Genomic DNA, 25799 nt, shown 5'->3' on the forward strand with positions numbered 1-25799 from the left:
TCACACACACACACACACACAGACACACACACATTCTCTCTCACACACACACACACACACACACACACACACACACACACAGACCCACACACACACACCCACACACACACACACACACAATTGCCGGAGGAACTCAGCAGGTCAGGCAGCATCTATGGAGGGGGAGAAATAGGCGATGTTTTGGGGTGAGACACTTCACAGGGCGAAACCTACAGACTTGGAGGAAGAGAGAGGCGGACGGAGGCGGACGGAGGCGCGCAGAATGAGGGAGAAGAACAGGGACTCTAGGAAAGAGGGAGAGAGCGAACCAAAACAGGTTCAATATCGCCGGCATAAGTTATAAACTTTGTTGTTATGTGACAGCAGTACAATGCCATACATTGAAAACTATAAATCACAATAAGTACATATTTTTAAAAGTTAATTAAACTAATAGTGCAAAAAGAGGGGGGAAATTCAGGAGAAGAGCTGCCCCTCTCGGCCTTCCCACAGTTCCCCCCCGCTGCCCCGAGGGGGCGCTGTTTCCTGCCGCAGCGCCGTTCGCTGAGTTCCCGTCCTGCGCTGGTCTGTGTGCGGTGCACAGGACGGGCTGGGTGGGGGAACCCACATCTCCAACCCCAGGCCCTGATGTGACTGCGGGTGGACGGCTCCACTCCTGGACACGAACCCCCACCACTGGTGATAAAAAAAGGCCGCAGATCGATTCCCTTCCTGGGCAGAGACGGGGAGCGGGGCGCGGTGGGGAAGGGTTTAGGTTTGGAGAGGAAAAGAGAGAAGGGAAGGGTGTGTGTGAGGGGGAGAGAGAGCAGGGCAGGGTTTAGGCTGCGAGAGAACAGGAGAGGGGGGGTTGTGCGAGAGAGAGAAATCAGGGAGAGAGGGTTGAGGTGGAGAGAAGGCGAGAGAGGGAGAGAAGGGAATTGGAGAGAGAGAGAGTTTGGGACTGGGAGACAGGGAAAGTCGGGAGAGAGGGGAGGGAAAGGGGACAAAAGAGGAAGAGAGGGAGATGGGGAGCCTGAGAGAGAGAGAGAGAGAGAGAGAGAGATAGAGAGAGAGAGAGAGAATACATAAAGACAACAAAGAGAGAGAGAGTCAGAGAGAGAGAGTGGGGTACGGAGAGTGAGGGACGGGGTTAGAGGGAGACAAGGAAAGAGCCGGAGAGATGGAGAAACAAACGGGTTGGGACAGGATGAGAGGGGGAACAGATGGACAGAGAGAGAGAGTGGTGTTAATGCAACATTGAGGGAAAACTGAGAATGGTGGAATCGGTAGAGAGAGTGACAAGGAAAGAGAGAGAGAGAGAGAGATTAAAGAAGAAAGATTAGTTTCAATAACCACACGAACATCAAAACATAAAAGCTCGCAGTGAACTCGGGCGACGTTTGCATCAAGTCCGAGGACTGGACAGAGGGGGCAGCCCGCAAGTACCGGCCCGCTTCCGGCCCCAAGACAGCTCACTGACGGTAAACCCGTATGTCTTTGGGATGTGGGGGGAGACCCAGGGGGTCACGGGGAGAGCCCGTGACAGGCGGGCTGCGGCGGGAATTGAACAGCGGCGGCTGGTGCCGTGTGACGGCGCACACAGAGAGATCAATGAGACAGACACACACACACACACACACACACACACAGTCAGAGGCCTGTCCTGGGTCTTTGGGGATTAACCCATTTGCCCCGAGAATTTGTACAGACCCCAGGGGCCGGAAAACGTCGTGGAGGTTCCCTGTGGGATTCGAACCCCCGGCCCCTGGGTTACGAGACCAGCCCTCTAACCCCTGAGCTGTGGAGCAAGTGTCCGCTGTTGTTGGGGGACGTAATTGGGAGAAACGCACCTAATTCACAACCTCCGACAGTGAGTTGGGGGTTTCGCTCCGACGTGATGACGTTGTCACGTAAAGTCCTTTTGGTGCGCTCTGGAAAATTGCAAATGTCACTCCGCTCTTTAAGAAGGGAGGAAGACGAAAGAAAGGAAATTATCGGCCAGTTAGCCTAACCTGAGTGGTTGGGAAAGTGTTGGAGTCCATTACTGAGGACGAGGTTTCAGGGTAATTGGAGGATGATGATCAAATACTCAAAATCACCATGGTTTCTGTAAAAAAAAATCTTGCCTGACAAATCTGTTAGAGTTCTTCAAGGAAGCAACACGCAGGATGGACCAAGGAGAGGCAGTGGATGTCATTTACTGGGATTTTCCGAAGGCGTTTGATAAGGTGCCACACATGAGGCTGTTTAACAAGATAAAATCCTATGGCGATACAGGAAAGACACTGGCGTGGATAGCAGAATGGCTGACAGGCAGGAGTGGGAATAAAGGGGACCTTTTCAGGTTGGCTACTAGTGATGTTCCTCAGGAGTCAGTATTGGGACCGCTACTTTTCAGATTGTTTGTCAATGATTTAGATAATGGAGTTGATGATTTTCGGGCAAAGTTTGCGGATGATACGAAGATAGGCGGAGGGGTAGGTAGTGCTGAGGAAACAATGCGATTGCAGCAGGAATTAGACATATTGGAAGAATGGGCAAAAAAGTGGCAAATGGACTACAGTGTTGGGATATGATAATGCATTTTGGTAAAAGGAACAACAGTGCAGACCAATATCTAAATGAGGAGAAAATTCAAACATCAGAGGTGCAGAGGGACTCAGGGGTCCTCATGCAAGACCCCCAGAAGGTTAATTCACAGGTTGAGTCTGCGGTAAAGAATGCAAATGCAATATTGGCATTTATTTCAATGGGAATAAAATATAAAAGCAGGGAAATAATGCAACATGGACAATACGCTGGAGGAACTCAGCAGGTCGGGCAGCATCCGTGGAAACGAACAGTCAACGTTTTCGGCCGAGACCCTTCGTCAGGGTGGATGAGGAGAGGATGTTTCCTCTGGTGGGGGTATCCAGAACTAGAGGGCACAGCCTCAAAGTTGAGCGGCCTTTTAGAAGAGAGGTAAAGAGGAATTATTTTAGCCAGAGAGTCGTGAATCTGTGGAGTGCTCCGCCACAGACTGCGGTGGAGGCCAGGTCCCTGTGTATACTGAAGGCGGAAGTTGATCGTTTCCTGATCGGTCAGGGCATCAAAGGATATGGAGAGATATGGGGTTGAGTGGGATCCGGGATTGGCCATACTGGAATGGTGGAGCAGACTCGATGGGCTGAATGGCCTAATGCTGCTCCGATGTCTTCTGGTCTGAGGATTTCCGCCATCCAGGTCACGCTGTCTTCTCACTGCTGCCGTCGGGAATAAAGTGCTGGAGCCTCAGGATTCACACCACCAGGTTCTGGAAAAGTTAATATTCCCCAAACTTCAGGCTCTTGAACCAAAGTTTACTTGCTCCACCATTGAAATATTCCCACAACCTGCGGACCCACTTTCAAGGACAAATCGTCTCATGTTCTCGATATTTATTTCTTATTTTAATTATACAGTAACTTCCGGTCACTGGGGCTCGTCGGCCCTGGTTGGCCGCTGATCCCGTCAATCTACCTCTGTCCACGGTCTCTGACGGAGCCCTGTGACGTCTCCCTGTCACTCACGGAGTCCCGCCCCCCCAGTCACCCGGGGAACAGCCGCTGGGCGGGAACCCACGCGCCCCCTCTGACGTCAGCCACGCGCTGCCCGGCACGTGCGGCGACGCTTCAACGGACGAGCTGAGTCAACCGTTCAACGCTTGATCGCCGGCCGGCCGGCCGCGAGCCCTCACCGAGCCCCTGTTGGTGAAGGTGGACGTCAATCAAACAGCTGTGACAAATGAGAGAGCGAGGCCGGGCGGCGAGTGGGCGGGAACACCGCCGGGGAAGGCAGAGCGCATGCTCGGCCGGCTGAAAGTGCGGGAAGGGCAGGTGAGGGAGGCGGAGAGTTTGAGGGATGCGGAGGTTTTCAGGGAGTCAGCGAGTTTGAGGGAGAATTGGAGGGACAGGGAGGTTGGAAGGAGTGAGAGTTTGAGGGAGGGCAGGTTTTGAGGGAGAGGTAGAGTTTGAGGAGGCAGGTTTTGAGGGAGAGGTAGAGTTTGAAGGAAAAAGAGGTTTTGAGTGGGTGAGAGTTTGAAGGGTGAGAAGATTTCAGGAGAGAGAGAGTGGGAGCGGAAGTTTTGATGGAATGAGAGATTTTGAAGGATGGGGCAGTTTTCGGACAGTGCCAATTTGAGGGACGAGGAGGGTTTGGGGGAGTGAGGGTTTGGGGGAGTGAGAGTTTGGGGGACGAGGAGGGTTTGGGGGAGTGAGAAATTGAGGGACGAGGAGGGTTTGAAGGAGTGAGAGAGTTTAAGGAGGCAGGTTTTGAGGGAGAGGTAGAGTTTGAAGGAAAAGGATGTTTTGAGTGGGTGAGAGTTTGAAGGGTGAGAAGATTTCAGGAGAGAGAGTGTGGGAGCGGAAGTTTTGATGGAATGAGAGATTTTGAGGGATGGGGCAGTTTTCGGACAGTGCCAATTTGAGGGACGAGGAGGGTTTGGGGGAGTGAGAGTTTGGGGGACGAGGAGGGTTTGGGCGAGTGAGAAATTGAGGGACGAGGAGGGTTTGAAGGAATGAGAGAGTTTGAGGAGGCAGGTTTTGAGGGAGAGGTAGAGTTTGAAGGAAAAGGAGGTTTTGAGTGGGTGAGAGTTTGAAGGGTGAGAAGATTTCAGGAGAGAGTGAGTGTGGGAGCGGAAGTTTTGATGGAATGAGAGATTTTGAGGGACGGGGCTGTTTTTGGGCAGTGTGAATTTGAGGGACGAGGAGGGTTTGGGGGAGTGAGAGTTTGAGGGACGAGGAGGGTTTGGGGGAGTGTGAATTTGAGGGATGAGGAGGGTTTGGGGGAGTGAGAGTTTGAGGGACAAGGAGGGTTTGGGGCAGTGAGAGTTTGGGGGAGAGAGTTTGAGGAACAAGGAGGGTTTGGGGGAGTGAGAGTTTGAGGGACGAGGAGGGTTTGGGGGAGTGTGAATTTGAGGGATGAGGAGGGTTTGGGGGAGTGAGAGTTTGAGGGACAAGGAGGGTTTGGGGCAGTGAGAGTTTGGGGGACGAGGAGGGTTTGGGGGAGTGAGAAATTGAGGAACGAGGAGGGTTTGGGGGAGAGAGTTTGAGGAACAAGGAGGGTTTGGGGCAGTGAGAGTTTGGGGGAGTGAGAAATTGAGGGACAAGGAGGGTTTGGGGGAGTGAGAAATTGAGGGATGAGGAGGGTTTGGGGGAGTGAGTGATGGACAGAGAGCTTTTGGAGGAGTGCGGACTGAAGAATGGGGAGGTTTTGACAGAGTTTGAGGGACGGAGGTTTTCGGGAGCGAGAGAGTTTGAGGGATGAGGCGGTTTTGGGGTAGTGTGAGAGTTTGAGGGACAGGGAGGTTTGAAGGAGTGAGTGTAGGTTTTGAGGTTGCGGCAGAGTAAGGGGCAAGGAGGTTTTGAGTGGGTGAGAGTTTGAAGGGCAAGAAGATTTCCGGGGAGTGAGAGCGGAGGTTTTGAGGGAGAGAGCTTTTGAGGAATGGGGATATTTGGAGGGAGTGTGAGTCTTTGAGGGATGGGGAGGTTTTGGGGGAGTGAGAGAGTTAGAGGGAAGCAGATATTGTGGGAGAGAGAGCGTTTGAGGGAGAATTGGAGGGACAGGGAGGTTGGAAGGAGTGAGAGTTTGAGGGAGGGCCGGTTTTGAGGGAGAGGTAGAGTTTGAGGAGGCAGGTTTTGAGGAGGAGGTAGAGTTTGAGGAGGCAGGTTTTGAGGGAGAGGTAGAGTTTGAGGAGGCAGGTTTTGAGGGAGAGGTAGCGTTTGAAGGAAAAGGAAGTTTTGAGTGGGTGAGAGTTTGAAGGGTGAGAAGATTTCAGGAGAGAGTGTGGGAGTGGAAGTTTTGATGGAATGAGAGATTTTGAGGGATGGGGCAGTTTTTGGGCAGTGTGAATTTGAGGGACGAGGAGGGTTTGGGGGAGTGAGAGTGGGGGACGAGGAGGGTTTGGGGCAGTGAGAGTTTGAGGAACGAGGAGGGTTTGGGGGAGTGAGAAATTGAAGGACAAGGAGGGTTTGGGGGAGTGAGTGAGGGACAGGAAGCTTTTGGAGGAGTGCGAGACTGAGGAATGGGGAGGTTTGGCAGAGTTTAAAGGACAGGGAGGTTTTGGGGAAGTGAGAGTTTGAGGGATGGGGAGGTTTGAAGGAGTGAGTGTGGGTTTTAAGGTTGCGGGAGAGTGAGGGGCAAGGAGGTTTTGAGTAGGTGAGAGTTTGAAGGGCAAGAAGATTTCAGGGGGGTGAGAGAGCGGAAGTTTTGAGGGAGAGATTTTGAGGAATGGGGATATTTGGAGGGAGTGTGAGACTTTGAGGGATAGGGAGGTTTTCAGGGAGTGAGAGAGTTTGATGTGTGAGGGGACCCTGAAGTACCCCTATTATCTGTGCTTTTGAAAAGAGAGAGGGCGTTATTTAACAGCTCGTTTGTAAAAGAGAGAGAGATGCAGAGTAACTTTAAGGCACTGGAAGTAACTTCTAGATTTCTACTGAGTTTGAAGTTGGAGACAGCACCGAGCAGCTCGTCAGTTGCTGTGGTGACTGAAGGCAGGTTGTAGATATTTACTTCAAGGACAGTCTGCCTGCTTGTGCATTTCTTACACAGACAGAGGAAGGGGGGATTATTTGAATGACAGGTGGTACCCAGTACGGTGAGATAAATAGGAGGTCAGATGATACAGACCTCAGACACATGATCTGGACACTGAATGAGCATTGCTGTGCCCGTAGCAAAAGTGGGTTTTGGAGGATCGATCAGGCAGATCGATCCAATCGCTCTTGCAGTGAAAAGGAAAGGGGTTGACTGGTGGGGAGTTGTCCATGTGTCCACCCTCGCCTGGGTGATAGCTCCACCACAGAAAACCGGTCCCCCTGGTTAAACTCACAGTCGGTGACTTGTGAAGGAGTTCGAAGGACAACGAGAAGATCGAATGCGTCAGCTCACCTGAAGACTCAAATCTCTGCCTCCCTCTCTCCCTCTCCATCACTACTCAACTCAATACCACAAACTGAACTGAACTTTACTCATCATCGTAAGACTGCATCTTTTTATCCCTGGACGTAAAGAAGCTTGGTTTTTCACACATATATATTTCCACACTTACTGATATACTTACTAATATATATAAAATCATTGCTAACCTGTTTGATTTATATACATTCATATTACTGTATTGCGTAGTTATGAATAAATGTTAGTAGTTTATAGTAATACTGGACTCCAAAGTGTTTTCCATCTCTGCTGGTTTTTAATTCCCATCTAGGGGTACGTGACAGAGGGATGGGGAGGGTTTGGAGGAGTGAGTGTTTGAGGGACTGGAAGTGTTTGGGGAGTGATTGAGGGATGAGAGGTGTTTGAGGAGTGTGAGTTTAAGGAATGGGGAGGTTTTGAGGCAGTGTGAGAGCTTGAGGGCAGGGAAGGTTTGGGAAGTAAGAGTTTGAGGGGCGGGGAGTGTTTGGGGCAGAGATTGAGGGATGGGGAGGTTTTGAGGGAGTGATTGAGGGATAGGGACGTGTGTGGGATTATGAGTGTCATGGGTAGAGTAGACAGTCAGATATCTTTTTCCCAGGGTGGCAATGGCCAATATTTGAGGACATTTGTTGATGGTGAGTGGAGGAGAGTTTAGGGGAGATTTCAGTCTGGTTGTTTTATACAGAGACCGTTGGGTGCCGGGATTGCACTGCCGGGGTGGTGGGAGAGGACGATACAATCGGGGCATTGAAGAGACTCTCAGATCGACACATGGATGGAAGAGAAATGGAGAGTTATGGGCTGTGTAGGAGGGAAGGTTCATATAGGTCAGCACCCCATTGTGGGCTGAATGGCCTGTAGCGTGCTGTACTGTTCGGTGTTCTCTGTAAGGTTTGGGTAGCTGTGACTGGTGTGATGCTGAGGGATCGGTGCTGGAGATCTCAGTTGTTCACTCTGTTTCCCTGTGGATGCTGAGGATTTCCAGCGATCCTCCTTTTGAATTAACCCTGAATCTTGTGCCTGGTTCCTCTCCCCACAGACACTGTCCAGTCTGTGAGTTTCCAGATCCCGATGTTGTTATTTCAGACCTGAATCGTTCTCTCTGTTTCTCTGTTCACAGACACTGCCCAGTCTGAGAATTTCCAGCGCCCGATGTTGTTACTACAGACCTGAATCGTTCTCTCTGTTCACAGACACTGTCCAGTCTGAGAGTTTCCAGCGCCCGATGTTGTTATTTCAGACCTGAATCGTTCTCTCTGTTTCTCTGTTCACAGACACTGTCCAGTCTGAGAATTTCCAGCGCCCGATGTTGTTACTACAGACCTGAATCGTTCTCTCTGTTCACAGACACTGTCCAGTCTGAGAGTTTCCAGCACCAGATGTTGTTATTTCAGACCTGAATCGTTCTCTCTGTCTCTCTGTTCACAGACACTGTCCAGTCTGAGAGTTTCCAGCACCAGATGTTGTTATTTCAGACCTGAATCGTTCTCTCTGTCTCTCTGTTCACAGACACTGTCCAGTCTGAGAGTTTCCAGATCTCGATGTTGTTATTTCAGACCTGAATCGTTCTCTCTGTTCACAGACACTGTCCAATCTGAGAGTTTCCAGCGCCAGATGTTGTTATTTCAGACCTGAATTGTTCTCTCTGTTTCTCTGTTCACACTGTCCAGTCAGTGACTTTCCAGATCCCGATGTTATTTCAGACCTGAATCGTTCTCTCTGTTTCTCTGTTCACAGACACTGTCCAGTCTGAGAGTTTCCAGCGCCCGATGTTGTTATTTCAGACCTGAATCATTCTCTCTGTTTCTCTGTTCACAGACACTGCCCAGTCTGAGAGTTTCCAGATCCCGATGTTGTTATTTCAGACCTGAATCGTTCTCTCTGTTTCTCTGTTCACAGACACTGTCCAGTCTGAGAGTTTCCAGCACCGATGTTGTTATTTCAGACCTGAATTGTTCTCTCTGTTCCTCTGTTCACAGACACTGTCCAGTCTGAGAGTTTCCAGCGCCCGATGTTGTTATTTCAGACCTGAATCGTTCTCTCTGTTCACAGACACTGTCCAGTCTGAGAGTTTCCAGATCCCGATGTTGTTATTTCAGACCTGAATCGTTCTCTCTGTTTCTCTGTTCACAGACACTGTCCAGTCTGAGAGCTTCCAGCACCGATGTTGTTATTTCAGACCTGAATTGTTCCCTCTGTTCACAGACACTGTCCAGTCTGAGAGTTTCCAGATCCCGATGTTGTTATTTCAGACCTGAATCGTTCTCTCTGTTTCTCTGTTCACACTGTCCAGTCAGTGACTTTCCAGATCCCGATGTTGTTATTTCAGACCTGAATCGTTCTCTCTGTTTCTCTGTTCGCAGACACTGTCCAGTCTGAGAGTTTCCAGCGCCTGATGTTGTTATTTCAGACCTGAATCGTTCTCTCTGTTCACAGACACTATCCAGTCTGAGAGTTTCCAGATCCCGATGTTGTTATTTCAGACCTGAATCGTTCTCTCTGTTTCTCTGTTCACAGACACTGTCCAGTCTGAGAGTTTCCAGATCCCGATGTTGTTATTTCAGACCTGAATCGTTCTCTCTGTCTCTCTGTTCACAGACACTGTCCAGTCTGAGAGTTTCCAGCGCCCAATGTTGTTATTTCAGACCTGAATCGTTCTCTCTGTTTCTCTGTTCACAGACACTGTCCAGTCTGAGAGTATCCAGCAGCCGATGTTATTTCAGACCTGAATCGTTCTCTCTGTTCACAGACACTGTCCAGTCTGAGAGTTTCCAGCGCCCGATGTTGTTGTTTCAGACCTGAATCGTTCTCTCTGTTCACAGACACTGTCCAGTCTGAGAGTTTCCAGATCCTGATGTTGTTATTGCAGACCTCAGTCGTTCTCTCTGTTCACAGACACTGTCCAGTCTGAGAGTTTCCAGCGCCCAATGTTGTTATTTCAGACCTGAATCGTTCTCTCTGTTTCTCTGTTCACAGACACTGTCCAGTCTGAGAGTTTCCAGCGCCCGATGTTGTTATTTCAGACCTCATATGGTCATGGGCAGAACAAGGAGACAGCACCTGATATCAGGATGGAACCAAGAGTGTGCAGCATGACTGGAGATGTTTTTATCAGGGGAATTGGTGTATCTTGGGATGGTATGAAGGAGCACCTGGTCACCAGTTAATTCCAGTGACCCCTGGAGATGTTCACTGGGGTTCAGGTGATCCCTCAGTAAATCAGAGTTAGTTCAGCTGCTGCACCATCCCCCACCTGGGAAAATCGTTCACCAGCTTCCCTGTCAACCGGATAATCCGGCCTGGTGGATGGGCCCAGTGTGGTGAAAACCGGCTGATGATGGATCTGTTTGGTTGGTGTTGGGAATCTGACCCAGTGTGTCTGCTGTCCGGGACTGGTGAAGGTCACGGGGACAGACAGAAGGAAACCATTTCCTCTTGTGGTCCAGACCAGAAGAAGGGAGAGTGAGACCTTCTATTGGAGACGGGTTGTACAGGGGTGAAGTCAGGAAACTGCTTCACCCACTGAGCACTGGAGATCAGGATTGCTTTCACTGAAAAGCCCATCCTGTCACACCCAGTGCTGGTTTCAGCACAGCTGTACCTCAGCAATCCCTCCTGTATCTGTCACCTTGCAGGGTGATTATCAACTCCATGTCCCCTGTTTTATTGCTGCATTTATTTGAAAAGCACCGATCGTAAATTAATATTTAGCCACTTTTCCCATAGCTGTTCTGAAACATGTTTTATTTCTCAGTATCAGACTGACCCTGGCTCTGCATTCATGGTTTATTCCCTGTTCGTTCCTTATTTAATCCCTGCTCTTGGGGAAATTGTCTGCCGGAGACCCTTCCCACTTGCAGTACAGCAGCCATGATTAATATCCCGTCCTAAGTGGAATTGCTGCGTGTTCAGTGGGCAATCCCTGTACTGCAGGAGTTCAGCAGCTCCTTCAAAGTGAAAGTAATTTGAACCAGGAAGTGTTGGTTGTGTAAAATAGCTTTCAGACAGCAGGTACAGAGTTTAACGGAGGAGGTCGTTTGTCCCGTCTGCCTTGATTTCTTCACCAATCCGGTAACACTAGATTGTGGACACAACTTCTGTCTCTCCTGTATCACACAGTGTTGGGAAAAGGAGGGGAGAAACTGCTGTCCGGAATGCAGAGAGGAGTTTGCTGACAGATCCCTCAGGGTCACTTGGGCCCTGGCAAGTCTGACTGAGAAGACTCAACAATTAAACCTGAATCAGAAAGAGACGGAGATGAGATCTCAGTGTGAGAAACATCAGGAGGAACTGAAGCTGTTTTGTGATACAGACAAGCAGCTGATCTGTCTGATTTGTAGAGACGCGAGAGAACACAAGTCTCACAACTTCATGCCCATTGCAGAGGCTGTTGAGATTTACAAGGTGAATACAAACAGATTTTGATCACCTGGAAATTTACAGTACTGTGTTATTTTACTGACGTTTTCTTCTTGAACCCAATCCCAGTGTCAAGTTAAATCATCCTTGGAATCTCTGCTGGAGAAGAAATCTGCCAACCAGGAAGTGGAACAACGACAGAAAGAGAAGATTTCTGGATTGAGGGTGAGATCTGCTTCCAGTTTAATGGGTCTGTGTGGTTTATCGAGGCACCCAATTCACACTGAGCACCAACTCCACCCCCCCCCGCCCCCAGTTCAACACGTGGATGAACAACACAGGCTACCACAGCGTACTTCCGTTCCTTGCCCTGTACCTACCATCCACACCTCCACACATCACCTGCTATCCTCCCAGTCTTCACCCCCCCCCCCTGCAGCCCCCACCTTCCACCAACTGCTCAGTCATCATGGACTCTCCTTCACTACTGAGCAGGTGAGAAGGGCTCTGGGAACTCAGACACGGCAAGGCATTGGGACCAGGTGGTGTGAGCCCCAAGGCCCTGAAGGAGAGTGCTGAGCAGCTGCGTGGAGTTCTCCAGCACATTTTCAATCTGAGTCTCAGCCTGGAAAGAGTCCTGACTGTGGAAAACATCATGTGTGGTCCCAAGTACCTAAGAAGGGCCAAACAAAAGTCTTGACTGACTACTGTCCAGTGGCCGCGACCTCACACTTCATGAATACCCTAGAGAGGCTGGTCCTGGCTCATCTCCGACTCCTGGTCAGATCAGCTCTCGATCTCTTGCAGTTTGCCTACCAGGAGTACCTTGGAGTCAACAAATGCAGTCATCTACCTGCTGAACAGAGCCTACTCCCTTTTGGATATGCAGGACAGCACCGTGAGATCATGTTTTTTGATTTTTCGAGGGCCTTCAATAGCATACAGCCCTCGTTGCTGGGGAAAAACTCCATTCAATGCAGGTTGGCACTTCCATTGTATCCAGGAGAATGGGCTACCTGACTGCAAGATCACAGATTGTTTGGCTTCAGAGCTGTGTGTCAGACGTGGCCATAAGCAACACAGGGGCCCCACAGGGCACTGTAATGGCTCCCTTCCTGTTTACCCTGTGTACCCTGGACTTTACATACAACACTGAGTCATGTCATCTGCAGAAATTCTCTGATGACTCAGCAATAGTTGGGTGTATAAAGGGAGGATGGGAGGGTCCTGGTGGAGGACTTTGTCAGATGGTGCAGGCTGAATCATCTGCAGCTCGGCTTCAGTTGGACAAAGGAGATGGTGATGGACTTCAGGAAGACTAATCCTGCACCGCTCCCTGTTACTAGTGATGGTGAGGACATGAATGTGGGGAGAACCTACAAGTACCCAGGGGTTCACCTGGATGACAGACTTGAGTGAAGCACCAACACAGAGGCTGTGTATAAGAAGGGCCAGAGTCGCCTCTACTTCCTGAGGAGACTGAGGTCCTTTGGAGTATGCAGGCCTCTCCTTCACATGTTCTACCAGTCTGTTGTCGTCAGTACAATCCTCTATACGGTGGTGTGCTGGGGCAATGGGTCAACACGGGTGATGCCAACAGGCTCAATACACTGATTAGAGTGTCTGGCTCAGTTATTGGAGTCAAACTGGACAGAACGGAGGCTGTGTGAAAACCCTGGCGATTCTGGACAATATTTCTCACCCTCTGCAAGCCACCTTGGCTGAACAGAGGAGCACTTTTAATAATAGGCTGAGACAACTGTGCTGCTCCAAAGAGCGCTATGCGACGTCATTCTTACCCCCGGCTATTAGGCTCTATAATGAGTCAACGTATAGCCGGGGGAGTGACGATCGCATCCCCCCTCCTGTTAGACTGTTTGAGATAATTCTTTTTTATTCTTTATTTCTCTGCTAATATTTGTATATCTGTGCTCTGGTGACACTATAATTTCCTTTGGTATCAATAAAGTATCTGTCTATCCATTTATCTGTCAATCTATATAGTCCTTGTTATTACAGGGTAATATCAACCATCATGTTTCATTTGACAGGAACAGTCACACACTCTGCAGGCCAACATCACATCTGAATTTGCTAAAATACACCAGGTTCTGGCTGAGAGAGAGCAGCGCTTACTGAGCGATCTCAGGGCAGAGGAGGAGAAGATTCTGAACACCATGGAGAAAAATCTTCAGGAGATTGAAGAGAATTTAACCTCCATTGAGGAGAAACTCTCCAAGTTACAGGAACAGATGAATGAGGAAGACAGTGTGATGTTTCTGAAGGTGAGGGTTTGTTGTTCAGTGAAAGCCCACAGTCTGTTCTGGATCAGACCTGCTCTTGTCACCACACTAATAGATCAAGGGTCTCTCTGGTCTTCCCTGGGATTGAGCTGCTGGGACCTGCATGCTGAGTTATTGATTACTTTGTGCAGCCGAAATGTAATATTCCCCTGAACCTCGCGTTACAATCCATTTGCCATCCCTCGCAGTGAGAACGTGGATGTTCAGTCCCAGTCAATTCAGATCTGTGTTTTATTTATTACAGGAGGAATTGTGTCAGGACAGCAGGTAGGACAGACCCTTTACTGAAACTCTGCACCGTTTGGTAAATAATAATAAAAATAAATAATAGTTCCAGTGACTTTATAACCCACTGTTTGATTTTACAGGGTTAGCGAGGAAACTCAGACATTGTCTGTAACAGAAGGTGTCATAACCATTGGAAAATTCAGGGACACAATACTGAGAGGGATGTTTGATGCCATGAAGCAAGGTAGAGTTTGTATCAATTCCTGTGTTCTGGTGTATTATAAAAGTGAAATTACATGGACTGAAGTGGTAATTGTTAAAGCGATCCTGTAGGTAGTGGTACTTGTGTGTATGACGATCAACTGGAGTGTGACTCAGACTCTATCTGATCTGATGAAGAATTCCACTAACCTGTGTTTATTTTAGACAAGCAACAACAACTCTGTGCTCTCCCCTCTTCCCTCCGTCACCCCTTCCACCCTCTCCCCTCTTCCCCCTCTCCCCCTCTCAATAAATGCATTTAAAATCATTGAACTGTATAGAATATACATCCTCAAATTCTTTCTCTTCGCAAACATCCACAAAAACAGAGGAATGCCCCAAAGAATGAATGATAGTTAAATGATAGAACCCCCGCAACTCCCCCCCCCACGCATAAGCAGCAGAAAAGCAACGAACCCCCCCCCACCAGCTAAAAAGCATTGGCACCCCCTCCCCACTGAGCATTCAAGTGTGTAGCAAAGTATCAATAAATTCGCAGACTTGCAGTACCCCAAAGTCTACTCATTCACCCTGTATTCGACATACCACAGGCTCTCTCTCTCACTAATAAGGGGAAAAAAGGTGTCCCCGTTTCACAGCGCGAGGAGAGACTTAACAAAACAACTGGCTGATTCATGGTGGTAAAAATACATCGCGTCGTTTTTTCTGAGCTCTGTGTCCAAAGGACTCGGGTCTCTGGGCACACAGCCAGCAGCCAGCTCACTGCTTACGACCTTCTGTCTCCGACGATGCATCAGGCGGCAGCACCAGCCTTTGATCAGACTGTCTCCGGAGCCATGAAAATCTAGCACCCTGAAGGCGTGCTGGTCTTCCAGCCCGCGTCCTTAGCATATCGAGAAGTGGCTGGTCGTGAGGCTCAGAGAGCGAGTCCTATTTCCACGAACAACCGGAACTGTAACTCCAGGTGTCCTTCGCCCTTCCCCCTCCCCACGCTTTTCCCGCACCCTTACCCTCCCTTCCCCCTTTCCCTCTCCATCTCCTCCCCTCCCCATGCCCTCTCCTCCCCCTCGCCCTCTCCCTCTCCTCCCCCTCTCTCTCCTTCTCCTCCCCCTCGCGCTCTCTCTCCTTCTCCTCCCCCTCGCGCTCTCCCTCTCCCTCTCCTCCCCCCTCTGTCACACTCTCCCTCCTCAGATGTTGTCTGACCTGGTGAGGCTTTCCAGCACCCTGTATCTTGGGAGAACCCTATCCACATCCCCACACCTCAGGTGCCCCCTCCCCACAACCTCCCTCCAATCCTCAGGATCCGTCTAATTCTGTGCTTCTCCCTCCAGTCTGTGAGTCCCTGGATGTAGAATCGGCCAGTCCATGCCTCAAAGAGTCTGAGGATCTGAATCGTGTGAGAGGGACTGAGACCCGGATGAGTCTCCCTGACACAGGGGACAGGTTAAGACCATAAGACATTGGTTTATCAGTTTGTTTTCTGTTCTGGGATCGAAGGGATTCACATCAGGAAGACATCACTGGAAAGTGAAGGTGGTGGAGAATCTGGGCTGGAGGGTGGGAGTATCCACAGAACCTGCACCCTCTCTGTAGCATGGTACGGTGTCACGAGAGTTAGTGTTGCTGCCTCTCAGCTCCGCAGACCAGAGTTCAATAACGGCCTCTGTTGTCTGTGTGGAGTTTGCATGCTCCCCTGTGACTGTGTGGGTTTCCCTGGGTGATCCAGTTTTCTCCCTCGTTCCAGGGACCTGCAGGTCGAGGGTGTAATTGGTGGCTGTCAATTTCCACTGGTGTGTAGGTCAGTGGGAAAAAGACCCAGATGGGAGTGTGAGACAGAATAAGTGTCAGGGGTACAGGGAAGTGGAGAGAGGGGATATTGGGCTGGTGGGATTGCTCCCCTGAGAGTAGATGTAAAGACCCAGATGGGAGTGTGAGACAGAAAACGTTACAGAGAGAAAAAATTACTTCAGGGCAACTTTGATAACAGTGTTTTTCACCCTGTGTTCAGTGAGGACAATGAACCTGGAGACGGGGGAATGAAACTGTTGTCTGAGGCTCTGAGGGACCCGGAGTGTAAAATACAGAAACTGGGGTAGGTACAGTCTGTTGATCTTTGTGTGGGTAATGTCCCAGTTCTGTCCTGATGAACCCCTGCATCACTGTTCAAACCGTTGATGGTTACCTGTGGAGATTTACATTGAATCTGTTTGTTTCTCTCTTCTGTTTCCTCTCCGTTCATCAGGTTGACAGCTGATCGTTTCACATCTGATTTTGAGCACTTCATCTCCACTCTCAGTACAAACCACTCACTGAGAGAGGTGGAGCTGGACCTGAGTTACAATGAACTGGGGGATTCAGGAGTGAAACTGTTGTCAGAGGCTCTGAGAAAGCTAAAGTGTAAAATACAGAGACTGATGTAAGTACCAGACTGTGGGGGAATGGGGAAGATCATCACTCCATCGATCTCCAATTGTCAATGCTGCTGCAGAGCCCCAGTAACAAGCTCTCACCTCGGGCTCCATCAGGTCCACTCACCTCCACCTGTTTACAGTGCAGCCTGTTCACCTCAGGTCACTTTGTGTGTCTGAGGTGGAATCAGCTCTTGAAACACACTACAGGGTCTATCGCTGTGGGATTAGAGTGGGGCTGCCTTTACCCAGTTCCCTGTGGGGACTCAGACACAACAGGAAATTACTGAGCAGTTGGACACCATCAGTCCCATGGAGGAAGGTGTGACAGAACATGGACCCAGACAACAAAATGTTCAGGGTCAGATTGTGTGTCGAACATTTCTCACTGATGGATTTAAAGTTGATTCAGTGTTTTGGTAACTTTACTTCCCCAACCTTTGACCTGGAGCTGATTTAATATTATCGCAGAACTGTAAACCATTGCAAACCTCAGCTCTCAGTGTGGGGTTTGGAGAATATGCTTGCTGAGATGAAACCAGTTTTCAGTGTGGGTGTTTCCCCGAGGCAGCATTGTGTTGGTGTGGTGACCAGGTTGGGATGTACAGTTAACGTAGATGGTGAGTGGAGTCCACCGAGTTTGGTTCTGTTGGCACAGAATGTCTGGACAGGCGGAGAGGGAGTTGTGTCGTCGTGTGACAACCCGTCCAGAGGATGAGGTCTGGGACTAATGTGAGGAACACGAGGATGTGCTGGGTTTTTCTTGTGGAGTGGAGACAAGGTGACGGGAAGCTGGGAGTGTGGGAGGTTACACTGCCTCACTGTGATTCAGTACAGAGCACAAGGTCCAGAGTGGTGGTGTACTGTGGAGTGGGGCTGGGATGTAGAGGGTGAACACAAATATACAATGTCCCCTGGGTTCTGCCATTTTTTCTGGGGAGATGTGAGTGTTTCCAGTTCAGAAGGTGCAGTGATGTTTATACTGACTGGTGTCTGATGCTGGACATTGGTGTTATCAGTAATTATGGGGTTAATAAACACTGAGTATTACAGTGGGTATTGGTGAAAGTGGGTTTAATAAACCCTGGGATTTAACCTCTCACTTCTCTCTCTGATCCACAGTCTAGATTCTGTCAATATCACTGCTGCTGGTGTTGTGGATCTCGCCTCTGCTCTCAGTACAAACCGCTCACTGACGGAGCTAGACCTGGCTTATAATGAACTGGGAGATTCAGGGATGAAACTGGTGTTTGAGGCTCTGAGGAACCGGGACTGTAAAATACAGAAACTTGAGTAAGTACCAGACTGAGAGAGATTGGGACAGGTCATTTATCTCCACAGCCCGAACAACAGGCTCTCAGCTCACACTCCATCAGGTCCACTCACAAGTTCAGTGTTAAAGTTTATTGTTCTGGGCAAATCTAACCAGGGCGTAAATGTTATGAAAATCAGCTTTTTGTAGCAATAGTACAGATCATTGTAAACATATCAGATATTAATTACACAAGCATAAATTAACATTAATTATACATAAATTACACAATAAAGAAAAAGAATCATAACCGCATTTAGCGATGTGAGTGAATCTAGTCTGAGATGGAATTAGGGTCTTTCAGATCAGTTCAAGAGAAATGATGGGAGTGGAAGAAGTTGTTGTTGAATCTTGGAATGTGGGTCTTCAGGCTCCTGTACCTCCTGTCTGATGCCAGCATCGAGAAGAGCGAATTGCCCAGATGGTGTGGGTTCTGGATGATGGATGTCACTGTTTGAGACCTAGAGACATGGAACAATACAGCACAGGAACAGGTTACTCAGCCCTCAGTGTAGTGCCGAACCAGGTAAAAAGCAAATCAAAATCCCCCAAAGACTTATCCCTCCTTCACACAAAATGTCCATATCGCTCCATCTTCCTTACTTCCATATGCCCATCCCAACGTTACTCAAAAGCCTCTAATTGTAAACGTCCACAAGGGTGGGGCAAAATGTACCCGAGATGCAACCCCTTGTGCTCCTGGGCATTGAAGTTTCACTCCAGGCTGTGAAGCAACTGGTCAGAATGCTTTTCTATGTACATCTGTGGAGGTTTATCACAGTTTGTGATGACATACCAATCTCCTTAATCTTCAAAGAGAGGATAGCATGTGTTCTTCATGATTGCCTCTGTGTTCTGGGCCAATGAGAGACATTGTCACCCAGGAATTTCCTGCTGCTCCCCCTTTCCACCACTGAACCTTCAGGGAGGACTGGTGTTAGTCTGCCTGACTTCCCCTTCCTAACGTCCACAGTCAGTTCCATGATCTTGTAGATGTTCACTGTGAGGTTGTTCTGATAACACCACTCAAGCAACTGACATATCTCACTCTTGTACACCTCCCCATTAGCAAATGTGAATCTGCCAACAACAGTTCTGTCATCGGTGAATCTGCAGGCAGCTTCAGTGCTATGCTCAGGCACAGAGACGGTGGTGTAGAGAGAATAGAGCAGGGGATGAAGCACATAGTGCTCAGGTTTGCCGGTGTTGATGGGGAGTGAGGAGGATGAGGAAGTCAAGGATCCAGTGTGAGGGACAGAGGCCCACAAATTGGTGATAGAACAACAGGCTGACTTATATTTCCAGTTGTCTGGATCATCCAGAACAGGGACGAGAAGGTATCTGCTGTGGACCAGTTGGGGTGACAGGTAACTTGAAGGAGGTCAGTTCCTCACTGAATCAGGAGTTGATTTAAGACTTCTGTGAAGGTCGTAGTGTTTTCATCGCAGCCTTTCTCCTCAGGTCATGGTGTGTGTCTGATACGGAACTGGCTCTTCTGACAGACTACGAGGGCTGTGTGTGTGTAAGGAGAGTGGGGGTGCCTTTATCCTTCTGAGAGAAACAGAGTCAATAGGACACTGTGATCTGCACTGCAAGGCTGAATATGTTGCAGACAGGAGAGTGTGATCTGTGGTAGACAGAGTATTCACAAATGAACAATGTTTCCCACGTTTCTGCTGTTGGTTCCGATGTGAGCTGAGTGTTTCTGGGGATCATGGTGTGGTAATATCTGATGCTGAACATTGGTGTTATCAGTAATTGTGTTAACAAACACTGATCATTACTGAAAGTGGGATTAAATTACTCATCTCTGTCTGATCCACAGTCTGGAGTCTGTTGGTCTCACAGCTGCTGGTGTTGTGGATCTCACCTCCGTTCTCAGCACAAACCGCTCATTGACTGAGTTGGACCTACGTGATAATAAACTGGGAGATTCAGGAGTGAAACTGGTATCCGAGGCTCTGAGAAACCCAAAGTGTAAATTACAGAAACTGTGGTAAGTACCAGACTCTGATGCATTGGGACAGATCATCACTCCATCAGAGTCCCCAGCCTGAATAACAGGCCCTCACCTCAGGCTCCATCAGATCCACTCACAAGCTCAGTGTTAAAGTTTATTGTCCAAGGTGTAAATGTTATGAAAATTACTTTTTGCAGAAACAGTACAGAACATCACAAAGCTGTCAGACATTAATTACACAAATTTAAATTAACATTAATTTTATATAAATTACACAATAAAGAAAAACAAACAAAACCACATTTTGCAAGTTGAGGGAATCCAGTCTGGGATGGAATGAGGGACTTTCAGATCAGTTCAAGAATATGAGGCAGTGGGAAGAAGCTGTTGTTGAACCTTGGTATGTGGGTCTTCAGGCTCCTGTCCCTCCTGTCTGAGGGATTGGCCCAGATGTTGTGGGTTTCTGATGATACAACCAGTCAGAATGCTTTCCAGTGTCCATCTGTGGAACTTGCAATAGTCTGTGATGACGTGTCACTCATTTTCTAAGCCATTGGCTCACTTCCTTCATGTTTGCCTCTATGTTCTGGGCCCAGGAGAGATTCTCTGAGATGTTGTCACCCAGGAACTTGCTGCTGCTCACCCCTCCCTGAGGACTGGTGCTCGTTGGGGTGATAGGTGAATTGAAGGGGGTCCAGATCCTTCACCAATGCCTTTGAACGAAAAATCCTACGAAAGTTAATGGATTCAGTCCAGTACATCACGGATCAAGCCCTCAACTATTGAGTACATCTACGTGAATCGCTGTCATAAGAAAGCAGCATCCATCATCAAAGATCCTCACTGCCCAGGCCGAGCTCTTTTCTCACTGCTGCCATCAGGTAGAAGGTACAAGAGCCTCAGGCCACGCACCACCAGGTTCAAGAACAGTTACTACCCCACAAACATCAGGCTCTTCAACAAAAGAGAATAACTACACTCATCTATTGAGATGTTCCCACAACCAATGATCTTCCTTTAAGGAATCTTTATCTTCTTATTTCATGCTCCCATTATTTATTGCTACTTATTTATAGTTGCATTTGAAAAGTTTGTTGTCTTCTATGCTCTATTTGATCTTTCATTGATGCTGTTATAATTACCATTCAATAGATTAGCTGAGTATGCCTGCAGGAAAAAGAATTTCGAGGTTGAGAATTACAGCGGGACATTGATAGGATGCAAAACTGGGCTGAGAAGTGACAGATGGAGTTCAACCCAGAGAAGTGTGTGGTGGTTTATTTTGGTTGGTCAGATATGATGACAGAATATACCATTAATGGCAAGTCTCTTGGCAGTGTGGAGGATCAGAGGGATCTTGGGGTCCAAGTCCATAGGACACTCAATGTTGCTACGCGAGTTGACTCTGTGGTTGAGAAGATGTACGGTGCATTGGACTTCATCAACCGTGGTATTGAGTTTAAGAGCTGAGAGGTAATGTTGCAGCTATATAGGACCCTGATCAGACCCCACTTGGAGTACTGTGCTCAGTTCTGGTCGCCTCACTACAGGAAGGATGTGGAGGCCATAGAAAGGGTGCAGAGGAGATTTACAAGGATGTTGCCTGGATTGGGGAGCGTGTCTTATGAGATTAGGTTGCGTGAACTCAGCCTTTTCTCCTTGGAGCGACGGAGGGTGAGAGGTGACCTGATGGAGGTGTACAAGATGATGAGAGGCATTGATTGTGTGGATAGTCAGAGGCTTTTTCCCAGGGCTGAATTTGCTAGCACAAGAGGGCATATTTTTAAGGTGTTTGTAAGTAGGTACAGAGGAGATGTCAGGGGTATGTTTTTTACGCAGAGAGTGGTGAGTGCGTGGAATGGGCTGCCGGCGATGGTGGTGGAGGTGGAAACGATGGGGTCTTTTAAGAGACTCCTGGATAGGTACATGGAGCTTAGAAAAATAGAGGGCTATGGGTAAGCCCAGGTAGTTCTAAGGTAGGGACGTGTTATGTGGTGACGTGTATGTACTCTGATAATAAAATTTACTTTGTACTTTGATTTGAGACCTGAAATGCCCAGAGTGTTTTCAATGGACCCTGTTCACCTCAGGCCAGATTGTCTGAGGCCTGGGCTTGAGGTGCAAATTACACTGGCCGTGTGTGTGTTGGGAGAGTGGGGCTCCCTTCACCCACATTCCCTGTGGTGACATGGAGACAATCGGACTCTGTGATCTATCCTATTCTCTCCATGTGACCACAGGGAATGTGGGAAAAGGGAGCCCCACTCTCCCAACACACACACGGCCAGTGTAGTTTGCACCTCAAGCCCATGCCTCAGACAAGCGGAGTGTGATCTGTGATATACAGTGTATCTGCAAGAGTGCAATGTTCCCCAGGTTTCTGCTGTTTGTTCCTGTGTGAACTGAGTGTTTCCAGAGTTCAGGGTACAGTGATGTTTATATTCACTGGTGTCAGATGCTGGATGTTGTTGTGGGGTTTAGTAAACACTGAGCAATTCCCTGGGATTAAATTTCTCATCTCTCTCTGATCCACAGTCTGGTGTCTATCGGTCTCACAGCTGCTGGTGTTGTGGATCTTGCGTCCGCTCTCAGTACAAACTGCTCACTGATGGACCTGGACCTGGGCGATAATGAACTGGGAGATTCGGGAGTGAAACTGTTGTCTGCGGCTCTGAGGAACCCAGAGTGTAAAATACAAAAACTGGTGTAAGTCCCAGACTGTGAGATGGTGTTTCTGGGTATTAACACTGTACACTGGGGCAGGTTTTCCATCAGGACAACAGCAGTTCCGTCTCACTGACCCGTGATCCTTCACACACGTCCAACAGCCATACTCTGTGTCTGGCTCACACCGACAGAACCTTCATCTGCTCTACAGACTGTGATGCCAATGGGCCCTGTGTCACCATAGTGAGGTGTACGTGGGTATCCAAAAGGGCAGTGGGCACTTCCTCAGGTTCCCCAGTTCACAGGCTGGAAACCTGTGGCAGGGTAAAGCTGGCACAAGTCTGGTGATTCCTGTGGGATCTGTGGGCAGGGGCAGTGACTGGGGGAACAGTCAGTGACTCTTTTCACTGGAGTTCGTGCAGCCCTGTGGGTCTCACTGTTTTCAGCTGTGAGGGTGGGAATGTATTTTATTGTTTCCAGATCTTGTCATTCCCAAGTTTTACTGAGTGTTTGAGAGACTGACTTCATAACAATTTAAATTCCCTGATAGTACGGTCTCACCTGTTCAAGTCAAGTCAAGTCAAGTCACTTTTTATTGTCATTTCGACCATAACTGCTGGTACAGTACACAGTAAAAACAAGACAATGTTTCTCAGGACCATGATGCTACATGAACAATACAAAAACTACACTGAACTACGTAAAACAACACAAAAATTACACTAGACTACAGACCTACCCAGGGCTGCATAAAGTTCACAAAACAGTGCAGGCATTACAATAAATAATAAACAAGATAATATGCACAGTAGAGGGCAGTAGGTTGGTGGCAGTCCAGGCTCTGGGTATTGAGGAGTCTGATGGCTTGAGGGAAGAAACTGTTATAACATAGTCTGGTCGCGAGAGCCCGAATACTTCGGTGCCTTTTGCCAGATGGCAGGAGGGAGAAGAAACCCTACTGTCAGTTCAGCCAGACACAGAGGATCAGACTGTTACCATAGCTGAACATCCAGGAGTGTCCTAGTGGAAAGTTGTGGAGGGAACAGTGTGGATCCACAGCAGATGATGGGGAATTTGTGGTCAGCAGGAGATCTGTCAGTGTGATGAACAAGCTCTGGGAATCCCCTGATTCCTCTTATTTCTCTCATTTGCAGGCTCAGTTGGACTGGACTCACAGATTCTGGCATTGAGGATCTCGTCTCTGCTCTCACTACAAAACACTCACTGAGGGAATTGGAACTGGATTCAAACTACCTGACAGACCAATCTGTCTCTGTTTCCCGCCACCTTATACTGACCCACCCATGTCTCGAGCAGATTAAGTGAGTGTTTTTGGTAACGTCTAGTGTGATTAAATATCGGTGAGCCCCTTGGGTGATATTTGTCTGGGAGTGTTGTTGAAATATAAATTTCTGTTCCCTGTTACTAACATTGCTGTGTAATCTCAAACAGATGAAAGTTCTGGAAAACTAAAGCAACACAAAATGCTAAAGGAACTCAGCAGGTCTGGCTGCATTGATGGATAAGAGTAAACAGTTGAAGTTTCAGGCAAGATCCTTCTTCGAGGATTCCTGATGAAAGGTCTCAGTCCAAATCATTGACAGTTAATGCTTTTCCATAGATACTGCTTGACCTGCTGAGTTCTTACAGTATTCTGTGTGCGTTGGCATTGTGTAATCTGTGTGTTTCCTCTTTATCCCTCACTCTGTTTCAGACTGTGGGGGAATCTGTTCAGTTCAGATGGAGAAAACAAGCTGAAGTCACTGGAGGGAACCAGACGAGGACTGAGAGTGATTATCTGAACATCCTTCTGTGTGTACATCGCCAAGCCTGGATCAGAACATCTCTCTCTGATTTCCCACCCTTTCCTTTAATACCGAATGTCCCAACTGGATCCAAGCTAGTGTCCTCTCCCGTTGTGAAGTCAGATGCCTGGACGCAATGTTGTCATCGATCAGAATCAGGTTTAATATCACTGGCATATGGCATCAGTAAAATGCAATACCTCATAAGAACTGTAAATTATAGCAATAAATATATATAAAAAAGTTAAATTGAGTAAGAATTGCAAAAAGAGAAATAAAAGCCGTGACCTAGTGTTAATGGGTTCAATGTCCATCAGAGATCTGATGGCAGAGGGGAAGAAACTGTTTCTGAATCATTGAGTGTGTGCCTCACCCTAACCCTAACCACCTTCCTAATGAAAAGAGGGCATGACCTGAGTGATGGGGGTCCTTAATAATGGATGCCACCTTCTTAGGCCATTGCTCCTTGTAGATGTCCTTGAAATACTCATGATGGAGTTGACTGAGTTTACAAATTTCTGCAGCTTATTTCAATCCTGTGCAGTGGCCCCTCCCTCTCCATACCAGTTGATGATGCAACCAGTTAGAATGCTCTCCATGGTATATCTGTAGAAATTTGCAAATGTCTTTGAAAACATGCAAAATTTCCTCAAACTCCTCATGAAATACAGTGGCTGCTGTGCCTTCTTTGTAACTGCATCAATTTGTTGAGCTCAGGATAGATCCTCAGATGTTGACAGCCTGGAACTTGAAATTACTCACCCTTTCCACTTCTAGGCCCTCGAAGAGGATTAGTGTGTGTTCCCTTGTCTTACCCTTTCTGGAGTTCACTGTCAATTCTTTGGTCTTACTGGCATCGAGTGCAAGGTTATTGCTGCGACAGCACTGAACTGGTTTGTCTATCTCACTCCTGTGCACCCTCTTGTCACTGCCTGAATTTCTGCCAACAATAGTTGTGTAGTCAGATGGCGTTTGAGCTGTAGATTGAGCAAGTGATCTAAGGCCACATGGAATGCCAGTGAGATCACATCGACTGTAGACATATTGTGGTGATAGGCAAATGAGTGGTGGAAATATATCTGTAATCCTGAAGTCTTTATGAATTAGTAACTTCTGAGCAATGTAATGTGACAAAATGGAACCCAGGAAATCCCAAGGCGTGTTGCGGGTTTGGATGGGAATCTTACAAGTCTGTGTGTTTAATGATAGGAAGCTGTGTGTTCATTATTATGACAGGAGATTTGTTTTATGGCTGGGGGCATGTTTTGACAACGGGTAAACAGGACAGAGCTTCTGAAGATCAAATGTCAGAACTAATTACTGATGAAGATAACAGAGGAATGTTATGGAATGGAGCAACCTCATTGCTGTTCTCTGTAAAAAGCATAATACTGCTTTGTTTGAGATTTAAGTTTTCCAGACAATGCTTGGCTGGAAAATAGAACTTCCCTTGCAAGTAAAATAATAAATTGTGCCTATAATTTGATCCACTCTGAATTTGATATAGTTTGTTACATTATATTAAAAGACCGAGTTGAATGGTACACGACAGAATTTGAAAGTTCCACCAAGATTCACTTGTCTAGGTTCGACAGCGCCATGGGAAATTGAGAGGACTGAAAT

The 25799-nt window shown here is 48.0% G+C and overlaps 1 protein-coding gene across 1 annotated transcript; it reads left to right on the top strand.

Annotated features, from left to right (window-relative positions):
• The first annotated feature begins 3800 nt into the window (after window positions 1-3800).
• Window positions 3801-25646, top strand: LOC134339911 (tripartite motif-containing protein 26-like). The gene is made up of 14 exons (XM_063036697.1): window positions 3801-3833; window positions 10891-11316; window positions 11401-11496; window positions 13323-13556; window positions 13819-13841; window positions 13943-14046; window positions 15356-15467; window positions 16033-16116; window positions 16267-16440; window positions 17555-17725; window positions 19570-19740; window positions 22240-22410; window positions 23526-23693; window positions 24086-25646. Exons 1-14 carry the CDS (start codon window positions 3801-3803, stop codon window positions 24171-24173), a joined length of 2055 nt encoding a protein of 684 aa, XP_062892767.1. The 3' UTR covers window positions 24174-25646.
• Window positions 25647-25799: the final 153 nt, after the last annotated feature.

This window comes from Mobula hypostoma, chromosome 31, assembly GCF_963921235.1.
Source record: "Mobula hypostoma chromosome 31, sMobHyp1.1, whole genome shotgun sequence".
Lineage (NCBI taxonomy): Eukaryota > Metazoa > Chordata > Chondrichthyes > Myliobatiformes > Myliobatidae > Mobula > Mobula hypostoma.

Coding starts and splice junctions, on each gene's coding strand:
- LOC134339911 (XM_063036697.1), top strand. CDS start 3,801: ATGCTCGGCCGGCTGAAAGTGCGGGAAGGGCAG. Junction 14,047..15,355: donor GTTTGATGCCATGAAGCAAG/GTAGAGTTTGTA, acceptor TTCTCCCTCCAG/TCTGTGAGTCCCTGGATGTA. Junction 15,468..16,032: donor CTCCCTGACACAGGGGACAG/GTTAAGACCATA, acceptor CCCTGTGTTCAG/TGAGGACAATGAACCTGGAG.